Source organism: Agelaius tricolor, unplaced genomic scaffold (genome assembly GCF_023055355.1).
Source record: "Agelaius tricolor isolate 1412-34295 unplaced genomic scaffold, bAgeTri1.0.p SCAF_23, whole genome shotgun sequence".
NCBI classification, from domain to species: Eukaryota; Metazoa; Chordata; class Aves; order Passeriformes; family Icteridae; genus Agelaius; species Agelaius tricolor.
In genome coordinates this window covers 9,199,737-9,224,805 of record NW_027269283.1, presented here as the reverse complement: position 1 = coordinate 9,224,805, position 25,069 = coordinate 9,199,737, and the positions used below count along the sequence as shown (strand labels likewise).

At 39.9% G+C, this 25,069-nt stretch overlaps 1 protein-coding gene across 1 annotated transcript in view; it reads right to left on the bottom strand.

Moving 5' to 3' along the window:
• Positions 1-2,893: 2,893 nt before the first annotated feature.
• Positions 2,894-25,069, bottom strand: part of TAF4 (TATA-box binding protein associated factor 4) — a 36,184-nt gene continuing 14,008 nt past the window's right edge. Inside the window, exons 3-16 of the mRNA XM_071446674.1 lie at positions 18,102-18,268; positions 17,242-17,361; positions 15,484-15,603; positions 14,643-14,765; positions 14,097-14,186; positions 12,852-13,106; positions 12,508-12,652; positions 11,889-12,003; positions 11,116-11,285; positions 10,377-10,507; positions 9,608-9,733; positions 8,170-8,226; positions 7,969-8,088; positions 2,894-4,426 (exon numbers count right to left, since the gene is read on the bottom strand). Of these exons, the coding sequence (XP_071302775.1) occupies positions 4,259-4,426; positions 7,969-8,088; positions 8,170-8,226; positions 9,608-9,733; positions 10,377-10,507; positions 11,116-11,285; positions 11,889-12,003; positions 12,508-12,652; positions 12,852-13,106; positions 14,097-14,186; positions 14,643-14,765; positions 15,484-15,603; positions 17,242-17,361; positions 18,102-18,268 (1,907 nt within the window). The 3' untranslated portion in view covers positions 2,894-4,258. The remainder of the gene's footprint in view (positions 4,427-7,968; positions 8,089-8,169; positions 8,227-9,607; positions 9,734-10,376; positions 10,508-11,115; positions 11,286-11,888; positions 12,004-12,507; positions 12,653-12,851; positions 13,107-14,096; positions 14,187-14,642; positions 14,766-15,483; positions 15,604-17,241; positions 17,362-18,101; positions 18,269-25,069) is intronic.

Sequence of the window (25,069 nt, the reverse complement as noted above, 5' to 3'; positions counted from 1 at the left end):
AGCTCCCCTCACCTTCCCACATCTGCAGCAGCACTGGGCAAGTTTCCCTCAGCTGGCACAGGAAAACATGACTGAATTGCCAAAAAGCAAGTTTTAAAGAATGTATTCCCTTTCTCTCACAGCTCTATGGCATCTAATAACAACACACAAAATGAAGGAGCTCTGGCTTGCTCCTGCTGGGCTCTGGCACAACCATTCCCTGGGCTCCAGTGGGAGAGGGAAGAGTGCAGGGTTTGGCCACAGCAGATTTGCAGGGGAGGGACAGATCTGGGCTATTAAAATGCAGTTTTAATACCTCTAGTTGTCATCCTGTGGGAAATCCTATCTGGGGGAAGCTTTTGTGGTGGGCAAATAAAAGTCAGGTCAGCCATGGCAGAGCAGCCCTGAAGGTGCTGCCCTCCCTATTCAACCCTCCAAGAAACATCTCCCAAATTCATCAGCCTGGCAACTTCCACAGACAGGGAAATGTCACTTGCTAAAAAAACTCCCCAAATACTGAGGAGCAATCCTTGCCAGGGGACTGCTCACATGGCATTCCCAAAAATGTAAAGATTGGGATCAACCCACACTACCTAAACCTTTTCCTCCTGGCGCTTTAGACCACATTTGAACACATCAGGTCCTTGCCTAAAGCCCTGCTGTGCAAAAATCCTGGCACAAAACAAGAAGTCTTTGGAGAAGGGACCCTCCCACCCTGCACACCCAAGCACAGGGCTCTGCACACTCACCTGGGCAGGTGGATCCACACTCCCACACTGCAGGGAAATGTCACTCCTGAAAGTGCCACCACCCTCCCTCACTTACCCCAACGGTCAACACTCTCCTCTGCAGATGGACAAAGAGCTGGAAACCCAAGAAAATGGTTAAAATTGTCATTGGAGCACTTTTAAATTTGTAATTTAGACAATCTCAGAAATGTAGGGAAACTTCTTGGATCACAGGGAAACCTCCAATAAAATCTTAATTACTGTGAAATTGGTGTTATTTATCATGCATGCATCTCTCACTATATATTAAAAGGTTTCCTGAAAACATATCTGTTTAATTATAAACCTGTGAAATAAGAACAGGCTGAATTCAGAGTGCCTTATTCTGATCAATTTTTCTGCTGGGAAAAGAATATCAACAGTTCAGCAACACTAGAGCTATGCAGTACCCAATCAAAGGTGTTGAAAAAAACAGAGAGACATCAAAACTTCTGTAAAACAGGGTAGAGAGCCCACTACAAGGCACAGACTTACAAGAGTCCCTGGCACTGAGTGGAAAGAGTGTGCTAAAATAAAGGTACAATAAACCCTCACTGATACACACACAGAACATCCCAGCTGGCAAACTGCAGTTTTGGGGCTGCTTACAACAAAGGTGCATCAGTCTTGGTACAGAGATCCAAGGAGAGGGGCAGTGGATTCTCTCCCACATTCACCCTCAGTCTCTGGTGGAGCTGCACAAGCTTTGGGGTCAGGAAAGAATCACAATTTCTCTCTCTGCAGGTCACTAACACACCAGAGGAGTGCTGTGCTGCACAGGTATTGCCCTCTAAATGCAACCCCTCCCAGCTGTGACTTTGAAATGTCATATTTCTGAGCAGCTTTAAGAAGAGTTACTGGTTTTATCATAAAAAAACCAAACCAACAACTGCTGTGAGAACTCCTCACAGTGCCAGTGTACTGACAATAATGGACCAATTCCCCAGTCCAAAACTCCATGAATTGGCCTCCATGAACTACTGGAGGGAGATGGATGCCACCAGCTTTTCTGACTAACAACAGGAACATTTATCTTTTAGCTGAGAAAAACTTATATGGAGTGCAGGGCTGCCTGTGCACTCAAAACCAATGTTATTTAAAACAGAACCAAGAGCTCTCCTCTTGCAGGAGATCTCTCCCTCCTCCCTTGGCCTCTCTAGAATATTTCTAAGCTACCGAGCAGGGAGAGCAAAGAACAGCACACCATGAAATAACTTTAATTTCTCAGTTTCTTCCCCACTTACCTGCCACAGCTTTGCAGACACTGTGCCCAGTCAGTGCCTGCCCAGTGGTGATTAACAGTTGAACCAGCTCCTGCTACAATTCAAGGGATGCTCTGACAGTTTTGGCCAAAAGTCAAAGGTGTTTCTTTCCACTTAGTGCAATGACACAATTTAAAGCTGTTTGGAGTTTACAAACAACGAGTCTTGGGGTCAGTGTCACACAATGTCAGTGAGCACATCCCTTTAGGAGCTGATCCTCTTTTTCAGAGACACTCATCTCCCATGGGCCTGCTGCCACTGCCTGTTCACAGCAGGGCAGATTTGTCTGTATGCAAGGAATAATCATCAAATTAATGTTCTAGCAGGATTAGGGCCTCAAAATTATTCGGTTAATTGGTGCATGAGAGGAGGAATTAAAAAAAAATACAACCCAAAAGCTAAATATTCAGTACAGAACATCAGAGATGCTTCTCAGATTTTCATGTTGATAATCAGAAATGTCCCTGGTTATTTTCTTTCATAATTGTGCTCCAAATTGTGTTTTATGTCCTACCTTCTTCTGCAAACCACTTCAGCTGTGTTTGAGGGAGCAGGCTGCCCTCAAGGAGAGGCTGTTTTATTAAACCTTCACTAGACAAACACAAAATATTTCAGATGTTTCAGACACCTTTCCCTGCTTAAAAACCAACTAAACCAAATCCACTGCCCACTGATGCTACTCCAAGACCCCTAAGACAACAATCAAATGCCAAGATTGATGAAATCACATACCTGCAAAATACTGATAAAACAAAACAGTATAAAAACATCCCAAAGTGCATCTTTAGCAAACAGTATCCCCCTCAAGCAGACTCAACTTTTACTGCACCAAGAAAAATAAATCCAAGTGGAGAAAAGATTTAGAGAGAAAAATACATTAACAAATACAGATAAATTTGTTTTTAATAAAGGAGTTAATTTTCTTTCAATCCTATATAAAACAATAGCAATTAAAAACTTCATTTTTGAAAGTAAAATATTTACATATGAACAAGTAACTGTGCAAAATTTACATGAAAAAAAAATGGAAAGACAGGATTTCCTAAGAGACAAAATAAAAGGGGTGTAACAGTTGTCAGGTGTTGATAAAAATACTGATCAGCATTCAGTTTACACGCAAGAGAGTTAAATTCTACCATGAGAGTTCACACAAAGAAAGCCAAAGTATTTACAGTCATAAAAGTACTATCAATAGACAATTTAATACAATAACCTCTGAAAATATAAAGAACCAATTAGTATATTTGTAATAAAAAAATAGGTACAAAGAAGGGACTTTGCTCTGGACATCTTTAAAGTAGGCCCACAGCTTGCATACAGTCTTTTAGCAAAATAATTATAGTTTACATAGCCATTTTTATGTTATGTGCCAAAAATTATGTACAATTACTGACAAAATACACCAACCATTTTTCAACACTTGATTCACACTGAGAAAGTCTTTCGATGATTCCTCTCAACTTTTGATTTTATTTAATCTAAGCTTTCACTTTAGCTAAAAAACACAGTGCAAGTAAAATATATTTATGCTGAAAAGGTTTCTCTTTTTTTCCTTTTTTTCCTTTTTTAACTTTACAGCTTTACAAACTATAGCAAATAAAATGCATTTTTACAGATGCTGCTAAAACATTCAGAAGTAACCCTCCTTTATGGGATTTCAGGGCCTCTAATAAGCAATAATGTGATTAAAATTGAGGTTATGTTTAAAATTAACTGTATATCCCTCTAGATTTTGAGCATTTGGGGGAAAGATAAATATTCTTAAAAAATCAGTTTGCTTTGCTAACTGACTGTTTTAAAAAAAAAAAGCTAAATGAAATGAGGTCATCTGCTGTAGACATATGCCTATGTAATGGATTTAGTTGAATAAAACTGAACTAAAATGAACAATTAATGTTGAAACTGCTACAGGGCTGACAAAGGGTAGCTAGTTATTTGCTAAACGATTCCATCAGTCTTTATATATGGCTTGTTTGGCAAGAAGGCCACTCAATCAAGAGATGAGTTAAAATTTAATTGTCCTTTTATAGTATCCACAGGCCTTGTAAGTATCCTCACTGTTACAGAAATGTATTTCTCTTATACTGAAGAGTTTATTTATAAACAGGAATATAAAACTGTTCCATGTAAAGAGGTGGTTGTTTTTTAAACAATATCCCATTCGCTTGTTACAAAAAGGCGTAATTTGCAAATATATTAAAAAATGTCCTCAGGCGTCTCTCCGTCAAAAATACCTTGATCTTTTCCATTTTACTTAAGGAATGCTTTGTATAGCAATAGTGAATGGCTTGTCTCTCGCTCATTTTCTAAACAAAATATGAGGTCCCTGAGGTTCACCCGCGTTATCCTTTGTCGCGTAAACTGTCTGGTTGTTCCAACTCCAGAGCTGCCTGGGACTGCTGCACTCGAACCAGATCCCTGGGAAGCACAAGAACAGGTCAATCAGTCCGTGCCTGCAAGCACTGCAAAACTTTTCAGAGAAAACATGACTTAAAAGCTCTACATAGTCAGGTGTTGCTTTGATTTTTTTAAAATTTTTTGAGCCTTCTGATGTTCACATTCTTGTAACAAACTTTTTCACACACTTTTTGTAAACAACTTATTGTTTTGCATTTTTTTATGGAAGAGGAGAAATCTGATAGACTGTTATTGGAGAGGTGGCACTTTCACCCTCCAATCCACTGTCACTTTTGGAAATCTATAGAGTCAGAAAATAAACTTCTCCTTTTTTACCTTAAGGACAGCAGTGTGTGCATGTTGTGTTATTCCATGTCCTACAGTAACAGTCAGGCAGCTGTACACTACCAGATTTGAGATTTCCTTTTTAATTCTGATTTGTTAACAACAGTTGAACAATCACAAGTTTTCAGTGGCATTCAATACAGACAATAAAGCCCCAAAGAACTGCCTGTGTTTTTAGGAAGGCGCTAAGGACAGGCAATCCCAACTACCAAACCAAACAGAAAACAGGATTCTTCACAGTTCCAGCATACAGATGCCAAGGGCAGCCCTGGAGCTGTGGATGACCTGGAGAGCATCCTGTTCCCAGGACTGTGAGGCCTTGGATTCATGATCTCAATGGCAGGGTGCTCTCCTTCTGATGACAAGCTGTAACCAAGCTCAGGACTAAATTTAGGAGAAGCCTTCCTAAACACAGTCACATTCTCTAATAACCCATGAATGCTTCTCCATCTCTCAGCGTCACTCTGGCACACACTGTGAGTTTCCCGGAGTGGCAGGACAAACAGGCAGGATATTATTATATCAATCACTTTAAAAAAAAAGAAGAAAGCAAAAGCAGAAGGGAACAAACGAGCGGCACGGAGCGGGCCGGGCTGGGGCGCAGCTGCAGCTCCGCACAGCGGCCGGCAGAGGGCGCGCGGGGAGCGGACTGCAGGCAGTGCCCAGCCGAAATAAAGAATTATTCTGGCAACGGATCCATTGCTGAGGTCAGCTACGCCTTCATCTCCCCCTCCAATTGAATTTACTATACTAATGTTATCTTTTATTGTTTTTGTTAAACTTTTATACTTCGACACCAAGCACGCCTCAGCAGTGAATACTTATCTGCCACTGTGCTTGGAGAATTTTCCAAAATTTTTCTTAATAAAAACACTCCAAACTTGAAAAAAGTCCAAATTTAGAGTGGTGCATGAGCCATGTGAATAAGCTTCTGAGGGTCCCACTAATAGGTGTGAAAATAATGTTTTTAATCAATGAATATTACTGATGATAAAAACCAACCTAAACCTGCACTGGAAATGATCACTCTGGTCAGTGCAGGTGAACTTACTTCACCACAGTGCTAACAGGAAAGCCAGATTTTGGATTCTCATGCATTCTGTTGATCCAGCAAACACCAAAACACTAAAATTCTGTTGTTAGGGCTGCTCAAATGCTGGATTTTCAAGGGAAATTTTAAGGCTTGGACTATTTAGCCATCAAATTTTCACCAACTTCAGAGGAAATTGGAAGATGCAGGAAAGCATTGGATGCTAGCTAAATTTTCTCACATACATATGATTGCTAGAGAACAGAAAGAATGGCTGGAAGGGATTTTATTCTTGTTTTTAAAATATTCTTTAGTGAAAGCTCAAGCCTGAGCTCTATTATGTAGACCGTAATACTTGAAATGCAAAGGTAAAATTTCAGGAGTCAATAAAGACACAGAATTATGTATAGAATAAGTTAAGAAGCTTTTTAGTAACTTTCAATAAAATCACATGGATATAAAACTCTCAAACTGACAGCAACCTGTTTTGTTGAATTTGGAAACAAAACAGTGCAATTACTACTTAGAAGTGATTTTACATGTAATTAAGAGTCAGCATTTGTAGACATCAAAAGCTTCCATTTACAAAACTGTGTCTAAGTAACAACAAACCTTATTTTCCACACTTCTTGTAATATGCCTTAACCACAAACTGCATACAAATGGTGACAAGTGGAGCCCAATTTAAAAATGTCAAGTGACACAGCAGCAAAAGCACAGCTGTGAGTATCAGATCAAAGGCAGCTGCTTCTTAATTAAGCAGACAAAAAGACTGGATTTCCAGGGAACCTGTAGTTAATTGGTTAACCAGTGATTAATCCAAGATAACTAAATTAGTCAGATTTAGATGAAATACAAACAAGTGTTCACAGGAGATGCAAAATACATCCCATAACCTAACTGACATTAACAGACCATTAAGGTGGCACAGCTGAGCATGCAGGAGTAAGCAATACCAACATTAACTCTGCATGAGGTACTTCAGCATATTCCTCTGAGACAACTTCATTTGTGTACACATCTATCTTTGCAAAGTGCCCCATTCTGTAATTTTCATAATTTTAAACCACATCTATAAACCTTTAATAGAGTCATTTGTCAGCTTATATAAAAACAAGTCTTATTCTCAGTAGCAGACAGTTTAGTAAATTTCAAAATTTAAAATTACTCTAAAAGATGCTCAAGAGGCTTGGTTTTTTATAAACAAAGGTAACATTTACTAGTATTCAGATTTTTCTCTACCATTTTATATCAAGCACATGTAAATTATTGCTTGCAGCAATTCATATAAAACAAGGTGAACTTTTTTGAGGCTTTTCTGCAGTATAAATGCTTTAGCACTGAAAGTTCAGAATGTTCAAGGAGTAATAAACAGGACTATTAAACTATTACTATTCTGTCACTTGCTATCAGACACAAAACCCCACGGGGGAAAATCCTCAAATTATGAAGAGAGCTTTTGGTCCAACAAATGACAATTTTCAAGAATGTTTTGTTCTTTTTAAACATTAGAGAAATCCCATATTGAATGTCTCATGCAGAAAGCAATTTTATACCATTTCTTGTTTATTAACTTGTTTAGAAATACAGCAGATAATCATGTACCAGAATGTAAATTAAATGAATCAGACACTGAGCATTCCAATACCTAGTCTGCAGAGAATTTTTTAAAAGGCAGATTCAGCAGTAGGATGTACAGAGGATGTGCAAGAACATCCTGATCAGATGGAACTGGTCAAACTGATCTGCTGTGGAGACACTAAAACTAAGGCCAATCAACTGCTGAAGAGAAAAATTAGGTAAGCTCCTGTAACTTGAAGCTCCTGCTGTCAAATTTAGCAGTGACTTAATTCAACCACCCCACCTCCTCTGCACTTCAAGTTAGATTGGTTATGACCACAAAAATCTCCTTCCAAAACTAGAGAGGCCCAAAAAGCTGAGACTTGTTAGATCAGAGATGGTTTTCCTAAGATCCCCCCAGTTCCATGAGTCAGGGAATGACCCCTCAGATTCTATTCCCTATGCGACTACGGGTGCTAAAAATTGATCCTGGCCTTGGAATGAGCAAATCTGAACACAAAACACTTCTGCTGCTCAGGGAGCTTCCACAAAGTGGGGAAAAGCTCTGAACAGAAAGCTTTGCAGAGAGGCTGAGGCAGCAAAACCAAAGGTGCCAATTATACTGTACCTCTGTCCCTGATCCAGATCCTGGGGAATCGACTTTCCTTTTCTTCCTGGGCCCGATGGCAGCTAACGCAGTCAGGTTGGCATCCCTCTGTCTCATCTGTGCTAGCTCCTGCTGCTGCATCTGTGTGTGCCAGAACAAGGAATGGTCATTATTTCTCTTTCAACTTCCAAAAGAAAAGTTTATGTTAAGGTCAGCACTCACCTCCTTGGCCTTCTGTTTCAACCTAAGCTGTTCTGGATCTTCTTGTCGAGATCGAGACTGTGTTGATAAAGGATGAGCAGGAGGTGGTTGGAGAAAAAGAAAGAAAAAGTTACAAAAGCAGTTAAAGATTATATATGAAAGCTTTTCTTAAATTTCAGCAGGAAGTGGGGAACACCTATCACTCCCACAGAGGGTAACAGTGGTAAACAACTTCTAGAAAGTAAAAGTTTTCCTTTTCTTAACATTTCTATTTTTGAAAAAGGCATCCCATTTTTCTGCTTTGTTAAAGATAGCCAAGGAGTAGCCAGGCAATTATGTCTTAAATGCAATCATTACAAGACACAAATTACAAGACACAAATTACACAGATCTGTGAACTGAATTATACACTCTGCATATGAACAAAGGAATCAGACCTGTACTTTTTGGAACAATTCCTCCCCTTGCTGGGTAACCAAGCACTTACTCAGAGCTGATTTTCTGCTACACCTACACACACAGGTCAGGTTGCAGGCTGAACAAAGTGCACCTGAGTGACCCAAGGCCATTTGCATCAGCAACTGCCCATTTCACTGGGCACCTGCATTCCTTGTGTGTGTCATACTTTTAGAATAATGAAATAATTTAGATTAGAAAAAACCTTTAAGAACATCAAGTCCAGCTGTTTCCCCAGCACTGCCAAGCCCACCACTAAACCATGTCCCCAGGTGCCACATCTACACAATACTTCCAAGGATGGTGACTCAACCACTGCCCTGGGCAGCCTGTTCCAGGGCTTGACAACACTTTCAGTGATTAAATTGCTCTCAATATTCAATCTAAACCTCCCCTGACGCAACTTGAGGCCATTTCCTTTTGTCCTATCAAATCCTGAGTGTTGTTAATCCCTTACATTTTTTAGGCAAACAACAAAATAAATTTGGATTTTGACATTGTCAACTCATGCTGGACAACAAAACTAAGAGAAAACATAGGTTGTTTTGTGAATTATTTCTAGGGTACTCTTATCTAATCACATTCATTTTATATTCACTGAGTAAAACCACAGTTTAAATTCACATTCATGTTTACATCAACTGCTTCCTATTTATTGTATTTCTCCAACTTGTAAAAATCTTTCTGAATTCTATTTCTAGTCTCTCTCTATTACATTTAAGAATACCACCAAGCTATAAAATTCATCTTTCTTCACCAATGCAAAAACTAAATTTCAAGACTCCTTTTAATTTGGGAATATGCAATGAGAGTGGCAGAGGCTGTTTCCCATGCTTTACAATGAAAAGCAAAACTGAGCTCTAGTTAAGAACACACTCATCAAGTTCCATCTTTGAAGATTAGTCTTCCCCTTCATTGCAAGTGTTTTAGAATGAAAAGCAACTCTGCAGTTTTGATGTCAAAAGTGACACTTTGCAAACACGTGTGAAAGCCGAGCACTTGCCTTTGCTGCGCGCATTAAAATTTCCCTTTCTTGTTCATCTTTACGCTGCTTTTCTATTTGATCAAGTTGTTCAAAGAACTTGAGCTGTGCCCGAACGTCACTTGCTTGTTCATATCTTTCATCATCCTGAAAACACAGCAAACACGTTTCTCATTACCCCCTTAAAAACAAAGCTGTTAACTTGCACTGCACTGGGGAAGAACATACACATTCAAAGCTCCAGTGTTCACTTTGTCCTTTTCAGACAAATAGCAGGAGTATATTTACACCAGTCAAACCAGCCAGAACTCTTAAAAGCATTTTGTTCTATTCCATGAATCATCAGATTTTGACTTCTAAACTAGTATCATCACAGCTTTAACCCCTCAAAGATATTTCACAGAGCTGTGTGGTTTTTTAAACACTGCTCAGGCATTTGCATCTATTAGGAACACACATCTGTCAGATAGCAGTCTCCTGGGAATTCAAAGCAGTGCTTTTATCTGTCTGACTCTACAATCACTCACACACTAAACATTTGACATAATAAATAAAGGGGAGGGCACAGCTTATCTGCATTTGTTTTAAAACCATTTTGTATATGCAAGCTGAAAAGCTCCAGTCACCCATGTGTATTAATATCTTAATGGAAGGTGAGTCAGTCAAAGAGAATAAACAACCTGATTTCACAGAAAAAAGAAGACCTGACCTCCTGCATTAAAGTCAACACCACAGCCTGCTGAATTTGTGCAATTTTTGCCATTCAATTTGAGCAATTAAATACGGTTACCTTGTAGGAAATATTCCTTTGTTGAGCAGTCTCTGATAGTTTTTCCACGAGGTTTTGTAGTCTTTGTTGTGTAGCATGTGATACGTAGCTAACTACATCAGGATGGATTTCTGTTATTCCATGTTTTTTACCTACAAACAAAACACAAGCGGGTTGTAAAAAATAATTTTACAATACAACTAAATATGAGCAAAATTTCAGTCACAGAAATTTAAATCCCCTCTTCTAAATATGATTTGCAGGTTTTTCTCAGACAAGGATTAAACAGGAAATTACACACATATTAAAATTCCTATTAGTTTAACAAAATTGAAAATCTATTAATAAATGCTGTGTACTACAGTGTAACAAAAAATTCAAGATTGCTTTTTGTTCCACCATCAATTCTAAATTACTAAGTAAAGCTGATAAAAGTGCTTCTGGACTTATTTCATTGTTTGTGTGATGCTTGATACACCTTATTAGTTTATATAGTCAGACTTTCAGGCAGATTGAGTAGTTTTGATGTTGAATTGCCATCACTTTAGAAGGCAAATCTATGTTTGCTATTCCTTGACACTATTCTACTTTCATAAGACAAATTATTTCCCACAAGCATCTGAATATACCAGAAAATACCAGAAGGTAACAACTCCAGCAACTTTTAATTATTCAAACCAATTTCTTTGGAAAATGCCTTCGATTAAACCTAAGAGCAGTGAAATTGGTTTTGAATAATGCTCAAGATAAAGGAACATACCTATTTCTAATATCCTTCTTTGTAAAGGTGCTGGGAAAAGGAAGGTTTCATCTTTACAGGACCGTGTTAATGTGCCCACGAGCTCAGAGTTTGTTGCCAATATCCGAGCACTTTCTTCTGACAGGTTGACTCCAGCCATTGATGCAACATCATTAATGTCATCATCATCCCTTAAAGGAAGGAAAATTTATTATAATCATAACACTTAGTGCTTATCTGCACGCACTGCTATGATACCACAGCTGCACATAATGAATTCCACCATAAAACTGAATAATTAGTTTTACATTTTATTTGCTTTTGTGATATAATAAAATACAACTCATTTGTTTGTAAATGAGAAATTATTGCCTTGACTTCAAAGAGCACTAATTTTGTACTTCCTGTTTTTTCCAAGATCCTTTCTTATGTAATGTTTCACCACCTTGAGAAACAAGAGACCAGACGAATCACTACTACAAAACAATAATAATCTGCCCTCACCACCAAGACAGGCTGTACCTCACCAAGTAACTCAACCAGAGCTGGGAGAAGGGAAGGAATGAATTCCACTTGCTTGTCTGGGCAGGAATTGTTTATGAGGTTTAGCGCCAGCTAAATGCCAAAACCAGTCTGGCACGAGTATGTCCAGTGCTGTTTGTTGCAGTCTTTAATGAATAAGCAAACCTGCCCCCAGAAAATCCACCTCAGGGTTATTGTGAGTTTGCCCAGATGGATTCAGCACCAGGAAGGTCTGAGTTCAGCTGCCCAAGCACAAACATACAGTTCCTCACCTAAAAGAGCCTCCCCCAGGTTCTTTCAGTTTATTCTTCTGAGCAGCAGCTACTTGTGTCGAAACAGTGGCAATAGCTTTGTTTCCAGGTAATACTGCTGGTTTTACCACAGGTACTGCAAGAAGACAGACAGGATTTGTACTCCATCAGTAAGAGCTCACACGTGCAAGCCAGTCACAAGCAGTTATGGCAATAGGTCTGGTACAAAGAGTTGACCTCTATAGCTTCTGCCAGCATTTCACCCAGGTAAAAACAGGACCCTTCCCACACAATTCCAGCAGCCAAACCATTTCTCTGTCAATGCTGCACTGATAGATCTGTACCCCCAGCCACTATGGCACTACACAGTGGAAGATTTTAGCAGTAATACAAAAAGGGCACTTATGAACTGACATTCATAGAACCACAGAATGGCTTGGGCAGGAAAGGACCTTGAAGATCATCTTGTTCCAACCCCTCTGACACCTTCCACTAGACCAGGGTGCTCCAAGCCCCATCCAGTCCGGCCTTGAACTTCCAGGAGTGGGGTATCGACAACTTCTCTGGGCAAGCAATCCTTAAACCACGCTTCAGGTAATGCTATCAAATTTGGCATATCACAAGTATCTTGACCTCTTACCTGTCTGCAGTTGATTCAGTTGGATTTGAGGAGTGGTGAGCATGATACGACTGTGTGGTTGCCGCAATGCCACCATGGGCGTCTGTGTCAACGTTACTTGTGGAGGCCTTATCAATGCCCCTGCTTTTTGAGACTGTTGAATAACCTGCAAATAATAAGGAAAAAAAAATGTAAATAATCTGAGAATCAGATGGGAAGAACAAACCCTAAGTGCACTTTAACCAAGATGCAATTTAAGTTATACTTTTTTTATCAGATCTTTGATTGAGCCAAACCACCAGCTTAAGAAGTACTATCAAAAAAACCCCTGTGTAATGACCAACGCTGCACTCCAGCTCACATACCAGTGGCGTGGACTGCCCTTGTTTACTGACACCAACTTGTGTGGGCTGAGTGAGGCTGATGACAGGTTGCTGGAGGGTACTGGTGACAGTGGCAGTGGCCTTGCCCGCCGTGCGCTGCACCGAGGAGCTCAGCAGCACGGACGTCACCGACGGGATCGTGGCTATCGTTGCCTGCGTCGTGGGCTGCTGCTGCTGGCTCTGCTGAATGAAAGCTGCAGAGTCTGGTGTTAACTGTCTCAAGGCAGGTAAACTCCTCTGAAAAGGGGAAAGGAAAGAGTTTGGTTGATTTGTTTAATCCTGGCTCACATAGTATTAATTGTCAAGAAGCGTCGTGTTTTGTTTCAGTCCATTGGATCGGTCTGTGTGCACCTGAGGAAAGGTGAGCACACAGAAATACCAACCTGCTCCTATTTAATAAGCAGGACAGAGGGACAACACCTTTTGGATATCATGGGCATCTAGGCTATGCAGCCTACCTGGAACCCCTGGCATGTATTTAACAACCCAAGACCATGCTGCCTTCCTTGACTGTTGTCCAGAGTGTTTTGGTGGCTTCTTAAATTAGTTGTTTTCTTATGGCAACAGTTTTTGTCCTCAGGAACAGCTCAAGGTTGAACAAGCATTTAAGAACCCAGAAATGTCAACACACACCTACAACTCCATCCCATAATCATACATTAGTCAAGCAGTTACATTCTTACAATTCAGTGCTGCTGTATTTTCACTCATTTCACTGATGGTAAATGTTTTGCAATAAATACTATTTTGAGATTTGCTGAACTACTATAAAATTTATGTCAAATGTGATTTATCATTGGGAGATGACAAATTTCCTGCTTCTCCAAACCAGTTTACAGCACAGGCAAAACTTCCCCAGAAGGTACAATTTTCTATATCACTGAATCCCTTTGCTTTCTAAGACTAAAAAGAGAGCAATAAATCAATTCATAGGTTTGTGGCTTAAGTCATAGAAAGAAAATTTTCCCGATTTCTCAAAAGAGCTACTATGTGTCACCATGGTAGAAGTTACATTACTGACTGTGCCAATGAATCACAGTAACAAATTCTAGGAACTAGGACAGAAAAAGTATTTTTTAAAGGGAGCAAAAGCCTAACCAGGCACCATTTAAAACTTCCTTTAACTTAATTTTGGAATTCCACCTATAATGGCAAAGGATGTGCTTGTGTTCATTGCAGCTAATATATAAGCACAGAGATAAAGGAAGAGTAGTGAAGATAAGTTACCTTCAGGAAAGGCACAAGGTAAGGTTGAGGTGAAGAATTAAGTTCTCTGTAGAGCCTACTGGTAAAATCTTCTGGTTCAATTTTTCCATCCTTCAAAACAGAAAACTCAAATGAACAAACTTGTAGAAATTAATTTTTATAACTATCCAACACTAAAAAAAAATTTAAGACTTGGGAACACACTGAAATTAGGTGGTTTTATCATTTCTCACTATTTTTAGTTACCAGTAGCTTTATGGTAGTAACCAACTTTACTACAAATTTCAAGTAATAAGATCTAAAGACCTCTGGTTACTGCATGATGGGATACACAAAACCATAACTTAAAGGTTGCTAACAAGTAGGCTAAGCAATACTAGCATTCACTCTATAAATATTAAAAATGTCAAGCTTTTATATTAGCATCAGGCAATTTAGCTCAAATTTTATAAACTCCAGCCACTGAATTAAAAAAAAAAACAACAAAAAACCCACAAAAAAAAACCAGTTTTGAGTCTGAATTTGCCCAGATGCTGTATTTAACAACTTCTGATGAACTTTTCTCACCAGCAGACTCTGTACTAATTCCTTCACGTTAGCCGCAGTCTCTGTGGACTGTTTTCCAGATGATGCCAGTTTTATTAATGTGGACAGAAAGTTTTTGCATTTCTTCACATTTTCCATAGTTTCCTGAGCAGGAAGGGTAAAAGGAAAAGAATCAGAGAAAGGAAGACAAACTCCTCTTAACACATGATCTGACCATATACTCCATGAAATAAAGTCCTTTAGTTCGTCAGTACAGAGTAATATTTATACATACATGTCCCTCACATTAAAACATAAACAGACTGAGATTATTATTTTTCTTCATATACTCATATATATTATACATTTTTGTTACCAAAATTTAAGGAATTGTGACTCTTCATTAAATGAGGAAACACCAAGTATTTTAAGAATGGTACATGGGAAAATACATGTTTTAGCAGGACAAAAAATAGTAAAGCTGTTGTTTCACATGGATTCTCCCTGCATTTTGCAATCCTGGAAACATGCAGTTTGAATCAATCAGTGCCAACTGTTTATCCTTTCTTATAGTGATTCTCCTCTACAGTGCTGAACAATTCACTGTTCTATAAAATACATCTAATATATTTTTTAAATGAGTGCTTTCATACTGTTACAGAAACAAAACCACTTTAATACCTGTAAAATTCAAGTGACCTGTACCCACACCTTGTAAATTATATGGTTCTATTAAAGTTTACCTTTTCAAGGTCAACAGCTCACAGGATTCCTGCATCTTTACTAATCTCCACTCCTACCTGTGTTTACAAGTATATGTATATATGCACACCATGTATATGTGAGTGAACAAAAAGAGATGTCACATTTCTCAGAATCTTACTGTGGCAGCAGTGGAGGTGGCCGTTGTCCCTTGCACTGTTCTCTGAGGAGTTCCAGTTTGTACAGCTGTTGCTGTCCCCAACGTGGTTGTTTGTGCAGTACCACCCAGAACGATCTGAGGCTGCAGAGAATAAAACCACAAGATTATTTTCTGTGGAACGCACCAAGAGCCTCTTTTCCTGAGCCATCAAACAGAAGATGAGGCACAGGGCAGTAGAACACCTTTCACAGCTGCTATAAATAAGTTGCTCATGCTCTGGTGCAGTGGAAGGAAACGGCCACCAGATGGCACTAAAAACATTCGAAACGGGAATTCCGAAAGTTGATTAAAAATTGCGCGATTTTTGGTCACCGAATATAACACCATAAACACAATCTCAGCCAGTGGGGTTCCAAAATTCAGCTAAAACAAGTGCTGAATTCCTGTGAATTCAATTTATCTTTTTGACTGTTTCATTAAATGCCACTTCCAAAGGGAGGAATCTCTAAAAAGGCACAACTGACACAAAAGCTTTGGTCTTACCAAGGTCTTTGTGATAAACAACAGGACAAAACATTTTTCTAGTTTTGTAGACAAATTGGTGATTTAAAGTAGAAATATCAGCTCCAAAGAATCACAATTACAAGCAAGATCCTCTCACATCCACAGCTCATTCATGGGCTTCCAAAAGTCTAATTATTAACAACAACCCAGTCTGAGAGACAAATTCCTACCAAGCTACAACTGACACTCAGAATGTTCACAAATCATTTATAAACTTGCTCTTTATATAAAGATGCACCAAAAAAAGAGGCTCCCCTGCTGCCAAAGCTAACTTTATTGGTATTTTGGAAAAAACTAAGGGAGATAAGGATTTCATTTGTCTCTTTTTTTTGAAATCAGGATAAATCAAGCCCATGGCGTGCTCATTACAGCACAAAATATGCAGATGGAATGATGGTGGTTTTTTTTTTTTGTCCTGTATAACAGCAGTGCAAATTAAGGAGACTCAGTTAGGTAAATTAACTCTTAGATCTAGAAAGATCACTGGCATAGGGAAAGGCTCTCTGAGGGGAAAAAGGTTAACTGGATGCATAGCAAAACCTGCATGTTTTAAATTAAAACTCTCTAATCCTGTCTACTCAAAGGATGAAGAAAGCACAATGAGACAGATTAGGCGACAGCAATCATATTGTATCACTGCTGCCTGGAAGCCATGGGGAGAATTTCACACTCTTGCACTGTTTTTTAAACTCTTGACATCACAAAAAAACATGTCCAAGGAAGCCCAAAATGAATTGAGGCCAGCCCAGACTGACATCAGTCTCCAGAAGGACACAGACCAAAGCAGACTCATGTGAAAGGGAGAAGGCTTCAGGAAGAGAAGGCTGCCAATGCAGTCATCTTTGCAATTGTAAATTTTGCTGCAGAATTCAGAGGACTGCAGATCCACCACAGGAATAACACCACAGCCCAAAATCCAAGGGGAATTCTTGTCACCTCCTTTAAGCAGAAAGCATAAAGGTATTTCATTTCAGTCAGCTCTGTGACTGTACAAACTACAAACACAATACCTTTAAATGGAGATATGTACAGGTGTAATATGAAATTATACCAATATACATATAAAATATTATACCTGTACATCCAAAATATGCACTGAGACCTGCAGATGTTTTAGAAAGGCCAATCCAGAAGGCATTTCTTCCCTGCACTGAGCAATTGCATTTCCTGTGTGCCTGGCAGGCTCATGCACACACCATTTCCCTACACACTCACTTGCACAACCGGGGGCCGCTGTAGCGTTGTGGTGGGTTGCACTGTTGTTTGAGCCTGAGACACTTGCTTGATGATAGTAGTTGGTGTCACCTGTCGTGCAATAATGGGTGTTCCTGGAGCCTGGGGAAGAGGAAAAAAATCATAAACACATCAGTGCCTACAGTTAAATACCAACTGCTCTATCTGCTGTTCTGATTCTGCATTATTACAAATAGCAGAGAATGCATCTGAAGCACTATGGAACTCCAAGAAGGATTTTCAGTCTTGAACTTAATGCAACTGTCAAAACCTTGGTGTATGTATATCCATATCAGTTTTTTTCTTTTAGTCCTGTATTTATTCTGGGGAGAAGAGTTGTACACATTAACCATATATGGTCTTCTTTATATCAAAGTTTTCAACTTAATAAGATTCAGATATGTAAAAATATTTTTGATGAGTAACAGCCAAGCTGTAACAGAATTAGGAACACAATGCAATGGCTATGCCTTGTGGAAAGTAGATTTAGATTAGCTATTTGGAAGAAAATTTTGGCTCTGAGGGTGATGAGGCCCCAGCACAGGTTGCCCAGAGAGGTGTGGACTTCCCATTCCTGGAAGTCTTCCAGGCCAGGCTGGGATGGGGCTTGAAGCAACCTGGTCTAGTGGAAGGTGGCCCTGCCCATGTCAGGAACTGGATGAGCTTTAAGGCCCCTTCCAACAGCTTTCCAACACAAACAATTCTGAGATTCTGTGGATCTATAAACAGTCAGTACATCCCAGTTAGATCTATGGTTCCTTCACTAGTATCACACCTTACTTCCTCCAGTATTCTGCACAGGGAACAAAGCAGTTTTTAGCAGCACAGCTTGCTGGACTGACCTGCACTGTGGATATCTGCACTGGGGGTGCACTGGTAGGTGTAGCAGGACGAGGAGTCAGAGTGTTCTGAGGCTGAGACTGGGCGTGTGCCTGGGCCTGCATCTGTGCCAGGGCTTGCTGGGGGATCATCAGCAGCTGCCCGTTCTCACTGCGCACCAGCACCATGCCTGCAAAACACAGCGGTCAGGGAACACATCTTTGCAAATATCAGAGAACACACTTTTCTGATTGGTTTTTTTCATTCAAGGTGGGCACATATGGAATTAATGTACAGCTGAAGGACTAGGCAGCAAGCAAGAAGGGTTTAGAATAAAATCCCCAGCTGCATTATGGTATTTTGTCTAGAATAACTTAATTTCAGAAATACCCTATCTAAATGCTTAGTACGGTGTGCATCAGAACACAGTGAGTTGTATCTGCCCCAACCACAAATATTCCATGTGACTAGAAGTTCAAATGAGCAATCCTGTAAAAATCCTACCTGCTCTTTACTAAGAAATTTGTTTTATGAGACACTACAAATGGAAGAAAATCCTGCCATTAGGCAACATGCCTGTTAGTTTGTCTTTAAGAGGGGAAGAAAAATAATCAAACCTAGGCTTCACCATCAACAGCAACACAATTGTCTAAGTTCTAAATTAATTTCCCATAACCAATTTAGTAATGAAAGTGGCTATAAAATCATAATCTCTCTCATGTGCATCAGCAACAAGACTGCACTGTGCCATGTTACACCCCAAATGAAAAATAAAACAGAGAGGGAAATGAGGAAGTCATTCCCTGCTCAGTCACTCAGATCAATACACTTAACCCCACTGGGTAGCTGTAGGGAACCAGAATTTAACAGGCAGAATTTCAGATGTGATTCTCTCTTCCTTGAAGGCACAAACAGGATCTGGACAACATGAGCTGTGTGCCAAGAGCTCCTTCATTCAGCTTGCCTCACTCGCTCCCTGAGAGCCTCAGGACCTCATCAGCTCTGAAAAAGCCACCTAAGGAAACAAACTGGGCACTCAAAATTAGTTGGCTTTTCTGAGCAGCTCCAGGAAGAACCTTCGCCATGAAAATCAAGAGGCACTAGTGAAATCAGAAAGTTTTTCTTAAGTGTTGTTCAGTGAATCAAAAGCCCATACACACTCCCCAACAGTATCTGGAGATGTGGTCTATTGCATCTCAGAGCATGACTACTTCAAAAGAATCAAGCTTTTATTTGCTTTTCTATTTGGGTGAAGTGCTGAAATGTTTACAGACAACGCCTCAAACAGTTTTCTTGGACAGTTTTACAAGTAAACTGCAAAAATTCATATACTGATTTCTACAAAAATGAGTTTAAAAGAAAAGCCTTCGTTTATTTGTCCCTAATTTTTTCCTTACACTCTCTTTTAATGAAGCAGAGTCACACAGAGTTGTTAAACATCCAAAATGTGACTTTCCATCACAGCTTATTTAAAAGTGTTAAGGTAAGATCCACAAAGTGCTATGGACAAGTGTTATATCTAGAAACAAATATCCTCAAAGTGTTTTTCTGTAGGCAAGGAAGAGGGGGAGAAACTTATTTATTATCCTGCAGACTGTAGAAGTAAATACTCTTTGTACAAGTCAACATCAAATATTAAGGCTTTTTGAGTACTTATTTAGTTTCCAGCAACTGAAAAGGTCCCATGCAACTACCTATGCCCGAGCTTTCAGAAATCCTTAAATGCCACAGAACTACACTGACACCCCACAGCAAACCCTTTTTCCTAAAATTCACCAGTTTGGGAGTTCCCTAAAGTATCCTAAAGTTAATGTGCCATCAAATTCTTCAAAGAGTTACATATTTTTTCCTTCCAGAAGCAACATGAGAAATACTAAGCCTAGTTTTGGATGGGGGTGTGTGTTTAAACTTCCTTTTCAGTGTAAAAGTGACTGAAGTTATTTGAAAGCACCAAGCCAAAGCAGCTCCCCTGCAGATGAGATCTTTACAGCATCAGGCAGTGGCCCAAGCTCTGGGATACCTGTTCCTGTCTCCAGCTCAACACACCCACTGGGCTCAGCAATGTGTCTGCACCACACACCAACACACCAGTATGGCCAACTTACTGCTTTGCTCCCCAAAATATGAATGAGACAGAGAAAAGATGGGAAATAACCACAAAGTGAAGGTTCAGTACCCCTGAAGTGCAAGCACAACATCTGAACAATGAAATATTCTCCCTGAGCTACATGCAAAATTAGAACATGCCTACACATTAACATAGCACAACTGCTCAAACAGACAGTTGAAAAGCATATTAATGTGAGCTTTAGAAAACATATCAAGAAAGTTCAATTTTTGGCAGCAGACAGACAAAACAATCATTTGTAATTCAAACCTTGACTCTAGGCACTACCCTGTTAGATTTCTAACTCCAGGAAGTCTGAAGTACTTCTTTCAAGTATTGAAGTCATAATAAAAAAGTAACTCATACAAAGCCACATTTATATCTGTCGTTATTTAAATAGTTCTTTCATTCCCACTCTAATTTGATACACAGTTATTTTTAATTTATATAGTTTCTAACATGTCATTAAGTCAACCTCTATCACTGATAAATTCCTGTACACACAAGGCTACATACCAACATAAAGACAGTTACTACCATTTACATGAGCTTTAATCACAGTATGATTATATGAGACATTTTACCTGCTTGGAATGTTAACTTGTTGATGTCTGGGTGCCTTTGGAAAAGGTGTAAAAATTCAGAATGTGATGAACTTGAAATTTGTGTGCAGAAATTCTCCAGTATTGTAGTGTGCAGGCAAGGAAGTTTTGATTTAACACAAAACACCCCTCCAGCTTGATGGGAATTCTTTAAAAAGGGAGATGGAGCTGCTCTCTGAACTTCTATCCCTACAGTCCAACTACAAACTCTTTTCCAACCCAATCAGCTAAAAAAAGAACTCACTAATCCAAAACTATACCCAAGATGGCCTTAAGTGGATTTTCAGTGAAGTTCAGAGGGGTCATTGGAGATAACTTGATTATGAATTAAAAACAAAAGTCCCATTTATTTCCTACTTTTAAAGAAAATCATGGTGGGACTGTAACACCCCCTCTCCCCATCCATACATGAATCTCAGTTAACAATTCATGACAATGAAGAAGAGGAAGGGCTGACAGCCACATGTGGGGCAAAAGAAAATTCTGTCCAAAACTTACATTTTAAATATTTAAACACAGGTAAGTATCATAACCTCAAACTCCAATGCATAAGGCTGCAAATGCTGAATGAACCAGGTCAGAACTGACTACCAAGTACTAGAAGACAGCTAGAATTGTATAACTTATCTCATTGTTTCAATTAAATTCAGCAACATATTTAAAGATGGAAAACATCTTTCTGTTTTATCAACCAGGTTTTTGTTCCTGGATTAATGGATTAATTACTGCTTGAGATCAAACAGCTAATAAACATCACTGGAAACATTCAATTAGAAAAAGGTGACAATGAAACCTGGCCATTTTAAATATCTTTCTGCCTTCTTTTTCCTAGAAAGTCTGATCACGTGTACTCTAAAATCATATTCACTATTAAAAATGCAAACATTCAAGAATTCTTTCCAAGTCTCTCATTAAAAAACTAATTAAAATTAAAATTAATTACCATTTTTGTTAGAAGTTAGATGCTTAAGAGAATCCTGAAAGACGTTCATATTTGAGTTTGAATTAAACAATTCATCATGGCTCCAAATGAGGGATTAACAAACTTAGTTGGCTGTTTCTGATGCCAGAAAGACTTGTGCTCCTGACCAGACTATGGTCATCTCACATGTTCTTGCAGTGAAGACCTTCCCAGACCAATCCTGTTTACAAAAATGTTCAGGATGGAAAATGCCATCATTATGTGATGTAGCTGCAAGATTCTGCAGGGTCATCTTTGCCTCTTGCTTATTTGTAATTCCATTTGCTAATGACATTTCCATTTATAAAGTGTTGTGCTTTGGGGTTTTTTCTTTGTTAGTGTTTTTTCAATTGATAAAATGTGTAAAATCATGCACTGGAATAAAAAGTGAAGAGTTCTGGCCATTGGACATATCAGAAAAACACAAATCAGACTTTTTTTTCTAATACTTCCCTCTTCCTTCTTTCTTTGAAACATGGCTTGGCTTAACAAAGGCTAAAGAAAAAAAATTAACAGAATTATAAGGAAGACTAATAAAATATTCTGCAGCCTTTGCAGAGCATTCTGATTATCTGTGTAATTTCACACACATACTACTTTCTTACTAGACAACCCCTACATCCAGAAACCAAACCAAACTAAAACAGTTTCCTGATTTGTTACCAGTTTTTACTGGTAGATCTGGATTAGTAATATTGATAGGAGCTGGGCTTTCCAGTGAGGGAGATAAAACCACCTGCAGATACAGCAGCACCTTCAGACCAGTGTTCTCAGGAAGTGCACAGTCCAGCAGTGTCACCTCTGACAGCCACACCCAGCAGGAGGCCACTCCAACAGCAGCATGTCCCAGTGTCACCTGCAGGATAATGCTCCATAGCCCAGTGTCACCTGCAGGGTAACACTCCATGTCCCAGTGTCACCTCCAGGGTAACACTCCATGTCCCAGTGTCACCTCTCAGAATAGCTCCATAGCCCAGTGTCACCTCCAGGATAATGCTCCATGTCCCAGTGTCACCTCCAGGGTAACATTCCACAGCCCAGTGTCACCTCCAGGATAACACTCCATAGCCCAGTGTCACCTCCAGGGTAACACTCCATGTCCCAGTGTCACCTGCAGGGTAACACTCCATGTCCCAGTGTCACCTCCAGGGTAACACTCCATGTCCCAGTGTCACCTGCAGGATAATGCTCCATAGCCCAGTGTCACCTCCAGGATAACACTCCATAGCCCAGTGTCACCTCCAGGATAACACTCCATAGCCCAGTGTCACCTCCAGGATAATGATCCATGTCCCAGTGTCACCTCCAGGATAACACTCCATAGCCCAGTGTCACCTCCAGGATAACACTCCATAGCCCAGTGTCACCTCCAGGATAACGCTCCATGTCCCAGTGTCACCTCCAGGATAACGCTCCATGTCCCAGTGTCACCTCCAGGATAATGATCCATGTCCCAGTGTCACCTCCAGGATAACACTCCATAGCCCAGTGTCACCTCCAGGATAACACTCCATAGCCCAGTGTCACCTCCAGGATAACGCTCCATGTCCCAGTGTCACCTCCAGGATAACACTCCATGTCCCAGTGTCACCTCCAGGGTAACACTCCATGTCCCAGTGTCACCTCCAGGATAACACTCCATAGCCCAGTCACCCCTCCATGTCTCAGGGACTCCGTCCATACCATGGGGGTCACACTGAGGGACTCCCTCTCCAGTTAGCAAGCCCTAACCAGAGGGCACAGCAAGGTGTGCTTGTGCTTCTCACAGGGCTTAACAGTGTGCAAGGACCAAACTCCTGCCTGGGAAATACAAACCCTACACAGGACCCTGATCCCAGGTGACATCATCTGTCACTATCTGATCCCAAGTGACATCATCTGTCACTATCTGATCCCAAGTGACATCATCTGTCACTATCTGATGCACACGCTCAACAGAAGAACAGAAGGTTCAAGCTTACAAATATTGCTCATTACCCACAATGTAGTTCATGGTTAATCCAGACCAAATCAGAACCATTACTAAGAATCTAGAGGAAATTCTCTTCTTAAAGTAAAAAGGTAACTAGAAACTTCCCAAGAAAAAACAATTGGGGTCAGGGAGAACTGTTAGGCAGCGAAGAATCAATAGACACATGTGCTGGTGCTCAGAAAGAATGTCCAAGCCTGAAAGAATAACCAGAGGACTGATGCTTCTGGTGTAGAAAACCAAAGTGCCTACAAACATCTCCAGAAAAGGAGGTTATTGATCATACAGTGCACTGACAGCTGACAAACCTTCAAATCCTAACTAGATTTGCCAGGGAAGTTCACTAAGAGGTTATCTTCACCTCAAAGCCCTTTGGGCCTTAAGCTCTTGAGCACACACTCATTTGTGGGAAGATGCTGCAAACATTTGACATGGCAGAAAAATCTGACAGTAATCCTAAGTGGGTTGTGCCATATTAGCAGGACAAAGCTTTAGGAGAGAATCCTTTTGGTATTGTCAGAAGAGATTCTGTTGCAGCAACAGAGAAAGTGAGTGTGTGCGTAAGGTTATGCAAGTTATCACACACAGCACAAAAACCATCTAAAGCCAAGGGGCTGAGTCCATGCTCTGTAACTGATTGGATCAGGTTACACAGGGACCCAGAATGACAAAACCTTATAAAAGGACAACGTTTTTAAGATTTTTCCAGTACAAAAATGCTGGAGTACCAGAGTGAGAGCTGGAGAAAAAGATAGCTGCCAATACAAGCTACAGGAAGAGCTTCCAGAATAAGTGGTATTTGTGACAGGGTCCTTTACTGCAGGAAAGGGAAAGATAACCTGGTACTGACATCAATGCTGTCCAACAATCCACCATTCCTCCAACTGATCCACCTGGAAAAACCCCCCCTCTACAGGAATGAAAGCCCAAGGAAAGCAGAAAGAACCTATGGAAGTCTACTAGTCCACTGCAGCCCCGTGAAAATCTGGGTCATTAAGGAAATCTTCCCGAACACTGGACAGTTTGTAGCAGATTTAGAATTATTTGCACACATTAAAGAGCAACCTCTGTAACAAACCAGATGAGTACCAGCTCATGAAGGACCATCTACACACCACCTCATGAGAAACAGGGATTACAAATCAAGACAAGTAGAACAGAACTGTAAATGGTAACACAAGTGCAGATTAGACGTCAGTGAAGACACACTACTTTGTACTTGAGGAGAAATGTGCACCACTGTTAAGTATATATTAGATATACTTCAGTTTAGGTACTTAGAACCTCAGGAGATCTGTGCTGCACAAGTCCAGAACAAATTCTACTTGAACTTTCTTGCCAAAGCCCTTGAC